Here is a 9,495-nt window from a genome sequence, read left to right as displayed (position 1 = left end):
TGTTCTACAAGATGAAGTAGCCAATTTCAAGATGTTATTTTCTTGGAAAATTCTAAGTTCCCTATACACTCACAGTTTGTATATTTATCTTGCAGTACTCATTATCAGATTCAGTTGTGTCACCCCAATTAAGAAATCCCAAAATCTGTTCCATAACTTTTTGCAATGAATCAGCTACATGTTTTCTTTTTACCTTATTTGGCTTATGGCCATATGATTCCAAACCTAGAAACGGCCAAGCTTTTCGCTTCTCGGGGTGTTCAGACAACTATGATTGTCACTCCTGGATTTGTAGAACCAGTTGAAAAAGCCAGGAAATCTGGATTCAATATTGGGATTCATGTGATGAAATTTCCACCGGAAGAATCCGGATTGCCTCATGGAATCACGAGTGATCAAATATCAGATGATATGCTCCCCAAGTTCTTAAAATCCATGGATCTGCTTCAAGAACCCCTTGAAAAACTTCTGGAAGAATTCCGTCCAGATTGTCTTGTTGCAGACGTGCTCTTTCCCTGGGCTACTGATGCAGCAGCGAAATTTGATATCCCAAGATTGATTTTCCATGGAACAAGTTTTTTGGCTTCGTGTGCTTTAGAACATATGAGGATCTACAAGCCTTACAAGAATGTATCCTCGGATTTGGAGGAGTTCGTGTTGCCCAATCTTCCACATCACCTGAAGTTTACAGGAACACAGGTGCCTAATTTTTATCGAGAAGAAATTGAAAATGAACTGACAAAATTGTTAACCAAAATAAAAGAATCAGAGATCAGAAGCTATGGAGTTCTTTTTAACAGCTTCTACGAGCTGGAACCTGATTATGCCGATCATTACAGGNAAGGCTCAACCCATTACGGGCAAGCTCGGGTTCGAGCTAACTCTCCAAAAGGGGTTTGGCTCGAGCCTCTACCTGACTCCTTCTAACCACGAGCTAGATTGGCTCGAACTTTTTTCAGTCAACCCATGGGCCACCCAAGTCGGCAAGCCAATTTTACATTCCTAATTTTGAGTGAACAAAGTCCCTTCGTAATTAAACCTTGGATTTCAACGGTCCTAATTTGATACTTGTTGGCCCACCCAAATTTCAATGAATTGATTTGAAGAAAAAAAGTTTAGATACATATAAGTAGGGCTAAAGTTTTTGAAGTCGATATTACAAAAATAATTGACGCAATAATTAACGCAATTATGAACTAGAACACTTTCTAGGTTGCACTAGTTGTGGAATTTGGAAAAGATGAGTTGATCAAGGACTTTTATTCGAGCAACACGAAAATGAATAAACAAAATAAGAAACCTTCCCTTATTTTTTCCTTCTTGTATTCTTTAATTAAGTTGAATCTTTCTTCACGAAAATGTTCTTTATCAACGTCATTATCTTCTCACCTTAGGAAAGAAACTAATATCGATCTTGATCTCCACAAAGATAAAATAGGAGCCAATTAGTATTCATCTCCTGCATTGCTAATCCTCCAAAGGCAAATGATCACTTGAGTTGTTGCTCATTCGATGATGTATCATTTGGGACACTCTAAAAATTACTAAAAACTCGAGATTACAAACCTAATTTGACACCATTCTATTTTATTTTATTTATTCATTTTATTTTATTTTTTGGACAAATTTGATGCCATTTTGGATAAGGTAACATTATAATATGTTACATGTCAAACACAACATTACGAGTTAAACTAGTCACAAGAAATTTTCACCACATGGGACTGGGGAAAGTCATGTAATACTAGCATAAATAATAAAGAATGTGTTAAAATGATTCTCAAATATCGAACATAACTATACAATCTACCCATAAAAATAAGAGAGTTACCCAAAAACGTTAACAATAATAATGAATTTAGGCCCCCCAGGGCACATCCGAGTTGGTGAAACAATCACTTCGCTGGGATTCTCAAATATCGAACATAACTATACAATCTACCCATAAAAATAAGAGAGTTACCCAAAAACGTTAACAATAATAATGAATTTAGTCTTCTCTTAAAGTTAACCACATAAATTCTTTTACTAAGTTTATTGGACGCACATTATTGATTTTAAATAACATTATTTTTCAGAGATAATCATGATTAATTTTAGTAATTTTAGTTAGATGCCATGTTCTATATTTCCTCTCAAATCTTTTATTTTATTTTCACGAATACTATAATTTCATTTTTGTGATGGTTGATTGACAAAAAAATTATTATCACTATATAAAATTATTGCAATAAGATTTTTGTTGAATACTGTTTATTTAATGCTCATGGAAAAAGTTATATTATATAATTCCGCTTGTTTCAATTAATTATGCCCGTGCCAATCTCATATCAACTAATAGTATTTTCAAGAAGTTTATTTATTTATTTTTTAAATCATATCCTCTTTTTTTTTAGATTAATTTCTTTTCAAAGGGTCCAACAAACTCTTTATATATAAAAAATAAAATAAATTATGGAGAGGAAGCCATTGGTGTGAACAAACGCCCAGTGAGAAGAGCTCTCTTTGCGGAAGGAGTCCAAATGAGTTGTGGGAACTTGAGAGCCAATAAGGACACATCCTGCGATTTACCTCCCTGAGCTGCTGAAGGGCCGGAGGTTCAGGGACAAGGATCTAGTCGGACGCAAGCCCGGACACCTTGTAAAAAAAAATAAAAAATAAAAAATAATAATAATAATGAATTTAGTCTTCTCTTAAAGTTAACTACATAAATTCTTTTACTAAGTTTATTGGACGCACATTATTGATTTTAAATAACATTATTTTTCAGAGATAATCGTGATTAATTTTAGTAATTTTAGTTAGATGCCATGTTCTATATTTCCTCTCAGTTCTTTTATTTTATTTTCACGAATACTATAATTTCGTATTCGTGATGGTTGATTGACAAAAAAATTATTATCACTATATAAAATTATTGCAATAAGATTTTTGTTGAAAACTGTTTATTTAATGCTCATGGAAAAAGTTGTTTTCTACAATTCCGCTTGTTTCAATTAATTATGCCCGTGCAAATCTCATATCAACTAATAGTATTTTCAAGAATTTTATTTATTTATTTATTTTAAATCATATCCTCTTTATTTTTTAGATTAATTTCTTTTCAAATTGTCCAACAAACTCTTCATATATAAAAAATAAAATAAAGATTAATTTTGAATTTTCAAATGTAGAATGTCAAACCAGCTTAATATCCCTCAATAAGTCATTTATTATTTTCATAACTTTCCATGCATTTATGAAGAGGAAAAACAAATATAAAAAGAGGGAAAATGTTAATCGATAATTATTTACCGAAAAAAAAGTCAAATGAAAATAATTATAAATAAGGTTGTTGGACTTGAAAAAAAATTTGAAGACTTCATTTTTAAGAATTCTTCCAACAAAAAAAAAAAAAAAAAAAAAAAAAAACCCTCTTTACCTGATAAAAAATGCTCTCTAAAATAAAAAAATATTATTGGAAATGCTTTTAAGTACGTGGTTGGATATAGTAATTAAATAATCTCTAAAAACTATCTAATTAAGGCATTTTATAGAGAATAAAAATATAAGAATATAGCCATGGTGGTTTATGTATAAAATGATATTTGAGGCTTGATTTGGATAAATTAAGGCTAAACTTACTTTATAGTATGGTTATCGGATCTCAAACTTCAAAAATAAGATTTGAGTCCCTCACTTTTCTAAATATACAAATCTAGACCCCTACAAATTGTTTCCATATACACTAAAGTCAATTGAATTTAAAGACAAATGTTAAGTGGTTAGATAATTTTAACTCTTCTCGAGGATTCCATCCACAAACACAATGTTTATGGCTGATTGATATTGCTCATCATCATATAGTTATTGCATCTATTTTTCTTGTTATTGGTCATATGTATTGAATGAATTTCTGGATCGAATAGAATATTTGCATTCGGCTCAATCATTTTATTAAAAGATTGGACCGAGTTTTCAATTAAGAGAACGGGGTAATTACTTGTTATTTTGAGTATCTAGAGCATCCATTGCTTGGAACATCTAAAGTATCCATTGTTGAGAAATGCGGGCAAACAGTCCCCTATGTTCCAATTGCTAGCCCATCCAGGGCCTCGTCGCCTAAATCAAATGGAGAGGCCTAATCGATCTGAGAATTTGCTTTCTATTACATTGAAAGTGTCTATCACTTGAAAACTTAGCTTTACCAATTTACATGGGTTAAATATCCAAAATTTCCCTTCACATCATGTAAAAGGCTAGGGAATCGAGCCCTAATTTTCCCAAATGGATTATTCAATATAATTCTTATTTAGTGTTCATTAAAATCAAAATTTTAGTAGTTTATGATAAAAGTTGATAAAATATGTGATTGAAAAGTAACGAATCTTATTAAATGTATGATCAAAATTAATTATTGAAATTGATCTTAGTTTTTAATCCATATCAAAATTGTTATACAAATGAAAGAATGTGAGGACCTACGAGTAAATATATACAATATCATGGCCCTACAGAGAAGGAAAGGAGAGCTGTACTTGTGAGTAAATACATAGAAAATGAAGCACCAGCCCATACGCTTAAGAACAACCGAACGGCAAAAAAAGATAAACAAACGACGTCGTCGATTCAGAGAATCTACTGCCCCCCCCGCCTTCGCCGCCTTTGACTCTGCTTTCCGGTGAGTTTCAAACCTTCTTTCCTCCGCAGTCTTTCCGCAAACACATAGAATCGTATTTTAAACTTGAATGTTTTAATCCAAGATTAGTTAAATCTGTAAGTATTTGTAATTTTTTCTTCTCTTGCCCATTGACAAAATTGTGTATATATTGGATCTTCAAAGAAATTAACTGAAATTCGTAAAAGAGAAATGACGAAGCTCCGCATATTCATTTTTTTTTTTCGTGGATTGAGGCTACTTGCTGTTAGTTACATATGTAGCGTCTATGTGGGAAAAAAATTAGGTTATAGTCAAGCTTATAGTAAAATAATAGTATAATATTGTCTATTATATTAAATGTTCGAACTTTCTCCAGATATGCATTTGAGGTGAAAATGTTACGTCTCGGTGTACTTAAATTTGCATTTCGTCTAATACATCGACAATAACAGTATGAACGGCTCACTGACCAATCATTGGGCTGATTACTTAGGTTACTTATCACTCATTGCATGAGTGGGTAATTTTACAGCGTTTTGGGAGTTTGACCGCAATAATGCAATTGAACATTATTTTCTGAAAATGATTGGATGTTGCAAATTGAATCCATTATAGATTGGAGAGTTCTTCTACTTCTACTTGGTGCGACTATTGCAACAAAAATTAGAACAGATATAATGAATTTCTATCTACTTCTATTTCAGTCTATGTGCAAAATCCATCACTAATTGTGTTCTTCGCTTTCTTTTCGTGCAATTATTTGATGACCATATAGACTAGATCATCTATACTCTTTCTAGTCATCTCGTGGATCGAGGCAAAGTTTGAGGTACTCATAAAATCTTAGCTCAATTTTTACTGCAGCAATTAGTACTTATTTAATATGTTTATAATTTTTCCCTGCTCCATGCTGAAATTGAAGTTTAACTCAGGACTGAAAATTTGTCTTTTACCATCCTTCTTTTACATGAAATTGATGCAGCTAATTTAATTTTGCCTGGCTGTTTTTACATCTAAAGAACCTTAATACAGTTTCTAGTTTCCTCATATTTTTCTACTCAAATCATTATCATTAAAGAAAATAACCAAGAATAATTTTGTTCGACTATCTCTCCTGGCGAGTGTTGTTTTCTGAAATCGTTAGATCGATAAAATATTTATTAAAATTGGTTTGCAGAGAGGTTCTCATGATTTCATGTTAAACACTTCTGTTATTGGATGCTATTGATATCTCTGCGCTGAGGGAATGAATTTGGACTCTTCTGATTCATCAAATCCACAACATAACAAGACTGCAGATATGGCAATGCCCAATTCTGTGGAATCTGTTCCAGATAATTCAGCAACCGATGCACCTTCTAAATCTACTTCTGGCATCACCTCGTGGGCAAAAAATTTGAAAATTCCGCAGCCATTTTTGGGATCCCAAAATGAATCACCATCTGGAAATTCTGGGAAGTCATCTTTTGCTCGTTTCACTGGTGGGCTTGGATTGCGCTTGTCACCGAAATCTCCTCAGTCACCGAAATCTCCTCAGGCAGATGAAGGTTCTGAAGGGTCCTTGTCAAGTGCACAACCAGGTTTTATTGGAACTATCACAAAAGGGTTGGTTGATTCATCTAAGAGTGCAGTGAAGGCCGTACAGGTCAAAGCTCGACATGTTGTGTCTCAAAATAAACGAAGATACCAGGTTATTTGCTGCTCTTTTTTCCTTTTTTTTTTTTTTTAAATCGTTAACGAATATATGGTGAATTATCGTGGGAAAATAGTTCCAGAAGTTCCCAACCTTTATATAAAATGAGCACTTGGGCCTCCAACCAACTTTTCTTGACATCTAGGTTGCCAAATTTTTGTTTTCATCGTACTTGTGTACCCTCTGATCAATATTGCCCAAAAAGTCCTAACCATCTGATTGGCACTAGAAAGATTTTGTCAGGAAAAATGGGTAAACACGAAAACTAAAATGAATAAATAAATAAGAAATGGAGAAAGCAAACAATCTTCTCCCCCCACTCCTCCACTCTTCCATCAATTGCCCATTTAAAGGGTGGAGACTAGCTTCTCTATTTATTATGGCTGTACTTTCCACACGTTTGCCGAAATACTTTTGTAAGCTCAATATTTTTTAAAAGCAAATGTTAGCTTTCGATGGTTGTCTTCTTTCCTCTATCATTTTTCCTCAAGCATAGCTGCATTAGTTGATGCAGCATGTGATCCTGTTTGAAGTTGTCTTGCTCACTTTGGTTTGCAATTTACTTCTGATACATCTCGTGTTAAGACTTCTGAGAACTTTTACCTACTAATGTGTGACTCTGAATTCCTCCGGTTTTTCTAGGATGGAGGATTTGATTTAGACATGACTTACATCACAGAGAACATTATTGCGATGGGCTTCCCTGCTGGTGACATGAGCTCTGGTTTTTTTAGCTATGTTGAGGTACAGAATTAAATTTCTATAAAATCAGATGTATGCTAATCACTGTTTTGTAATAGTAATTCTAATTTGAACTAAATGGAAATGTAATGTAGGGATTTTATCGGAATCACATGGAGGAAGTAATCAAGTTCTTTGAAACTTATCACCAGGTGATGTCCATATTGCAGTGTTTACCAATGCCTATTTTTCTACTACCATAAAATCTGGTGTAGCACAACATTGGTTATCACCTCCTGTTGTCTAAACAGTTAGTTATGACTATCAAGTGTTCTTTGCTTCTATTGATCCTAATTTTCTATAATTTCGTACCATAACTTGCCTGAGATGCTTTGATTTTAATCATGCAGGGGAAATACAAAGTCTACAATCTCTGTTCTGAGAGATTGTACGATGCATCACTGTTTGAGGGAAAGGTGTGTTTTTCCTTTTTATATCTTCTTTTGATTATTCAACTCGCATATTTAAACTGTGGTGGTTGCTGCAATTTCGATGTTCTTATTATCCTTATATTCTTCTCGCCCCTCTTGTTAATTTTGCAGCACTTGGATCATCTCTTGTGGTTTACACCAAATTTGGTGTAGACCACTGGAGACCATTTTACACTAAATTTTACACCAAATTTAATTTCGAATTATTTATTTACAAATTATATCATTACAAAAATTATTAAATTAGAAATTATATTTAATTAACTAGAATATTGCATTTATTAATAAACCAGAAAGAGTATTAAACATAATACTGAAAATTAATTACATCGAATGCACAAGGAAAATTATGTATAACGAGAATGACAACTTTTTTTGTCACTTATTTATCAAAAGTAGTATATTCATCACATATATGATCGATTAATGCATCTCGAAGTGCAAAGTGCGCATCTATTTTTTTAGTTAAATGTTGTATTGTACTTTAATTTATGTTTTTAATATATTTATGTTGTTCTAGTGCTAATTTATTAATTATCAAATTTGTAACTTTTGACCTGTTAAAGGATAATTTTAATTTATTGTTGAAATAATAATTAAATTAATTGATTAAAATTTAAAAATAAATGTTAAAGAAAATTAACCATCACATTAAAATAATTATGAATCAATTAAAATCTGTTAACATTAAATTATTAAAGAGGGACATGGATGTAAAAAATAACTTCTGTAAAGCAGAAAGAAGGGCAAAATGGAGTTGTTGAAAATCTATATATTTGGTGTAAAGTGTAACACTGTTCATATCACTATTTTTTGCACCATATTTGACCCCTCACTGGAGAGGGTTTTACACTAAATTTGGTGTTTGACCACTCATTGGAGATGCCCTTAATGTACACTTCTCTAATTGATTTAGGGATTGAGCTATTAATTTTTCTTGAAACTGTTTCTATTGCTAATCTGAAATTATTGGTTCTTTATGGTGTTACTATTGAGATTCTCATCTTTCATTTATGGCATGCAACTTTTCATTCTTTATTTCTTTTTTTTTTTTCCTCCTGTCTTGGTTTTTTATCTTTCCGTTGGTTGGTGCGGTTTTAATTAGGTTAGGCTTTGACTGCAAGCTATGAAACTGTACTATTCTTGTGTGACTGGACTAGGCTAAGTTTCCATGCTATTGAGATGGAAAAAAATAAAAGCAGAGTTTATGCTGTTTCACTATTTCATTTTGCTTAAATCCCTCAATATGCTTTATGTGGTGCATATTTGTAAGATTTATTAGCAATATACTCCAATCAATGTCATGTAATTTCTAAAAGTAAAATTAGTTATAATGCAGAAGTGATCTTCACTTCCACATGGAATGCTCGTAACTTTTAGAGTGAAAGCAATTATTTTCACTGGTATTATGAAGTAAAAACTGCCCCAATCTATCTATAATGAGTTTGACATTTATGCTTTTAAAGTTCGAAAAATTTCTCTACATTGAGTTATTTGTGAGAGCTTGAAATGTTTAGATAAATAGATGTTTACAGATGGAAGACGTGTAAAGATTTTATTTTCAATATTATGTCTTCTTTTCCTTTTGCAGGTGGCTAGTTTTCCATTTGATGACCACAATTGCCCTCCTATTCAGCTCATAATATCATTTTGCCATAGTGCATATTCATGGTTGAAGGAGGATATAGAAAATGTTGTGGTTGTTCACTGTAAAGCTGGAATGGCAAGGACGGGGCTGATGATTTCTAGTCTTCTTCTGTACTTGAAGGTGAGGTTTATGTTTTCTCTTGAAGATGCTCGGTATGGTGCTCGCACTTGACACTAAGGCCATGTTTGATTGGTTCGAATTCCATTTTCATGGAATTCGAATTCCACTTTCTTCCAATTTTGTGTGTTTGATAGGTTTTTTCCCATGAAATTTGATTTTCTTAGTTTTGTTGGAAGTTGGAATTTTCTCGGTTTTCCTTGAAAACCAATTCCTTTTTTTTTTT

General features: G+C 32.6%; 2 protein-coding genes across 5 annotated transcripts in view; both read left to right on the top strand.

Annotated features, from left to right (window-relative positions):
- The first annotated feature begins 165 nt into the window (after window positions 1–165).
- LOC111379213 (scopoletin glucosyltransferase-like) lies at window positions 166–927 on the top strand. The gene has a single exon (XM_023002563.1). The coding sequence runs from the start codon at window positions 166–168 to the stop codon at window positions 925–927; it is 762 nt and encodes a 253-aa protein (XP_022858331.1).
- Window positions 928–4,518: 3,591 nt separating this feature from the next.
- The window catches only part of LOC111387903 (phosphatidylinositol 3,4,5-trisphosphate 3-phosphatase and protein-tyrosine-phosphatase PTEN2A-like), a 9,439-nt gene continuing 4,462 nt past the window's right edge, over window positions 4,519–9,495 (top strand). The window contains exons 1-7 of one of the 4 annotated variants that reach the window (XM_023012527.1): window positions 4,570–4,660; window positions 5,415–5,468; window positions 5,817–6,329; window positions 6,975–7,076; window positions 7,169–7,225; window positions 7,424–7,489; window positions 9,096–9,272. In XM_023012527.1, the coding sequence (XP_022868295.1) occupies window positions 5,886–6,329; window positions 6,975–7,076; window positions 7,169–7,225; window positions 7,424–7,489; window positions 9,096–9,272 (846 nt within the window). In that variant the 5' untranslated portion in view covers window positions 4,570–4,660; window positions 5,415–5,468; window positions 5,817–5,885. Of the gene's footprint in view, window positions 4,661–5,414; window positions 5,469–5,816; window positions 6,330–6,974; window positions 7,077–7,168; window positions 7,226–7,423; window positions 7,490–9,095; window positions 9,273–9,495 lie in introns of all 4 variants that reach the window. The other 3 variants (XM_023012513.1, XM_023012533.1, XM_023012518.1) reach the window with 3 other exon arrangements.

Source organism: Olea europaea, chromosome 3 (genome assembly GCF_002742605.1).
Source record: "Olea europaea var. sylvestris chromosome 3, O_europaea_v1, whole genome shotgun sequence".
Taxonomy (NCBI): Eukaryota; Viridiplantae; Streptophyta; class Magnoliopsida; order Lamiales; family Oleaceae; genus Olea; species Olea europaea.
This window is presented reverse-complemented; position numbering and strand designations above follow the sequence as displayed.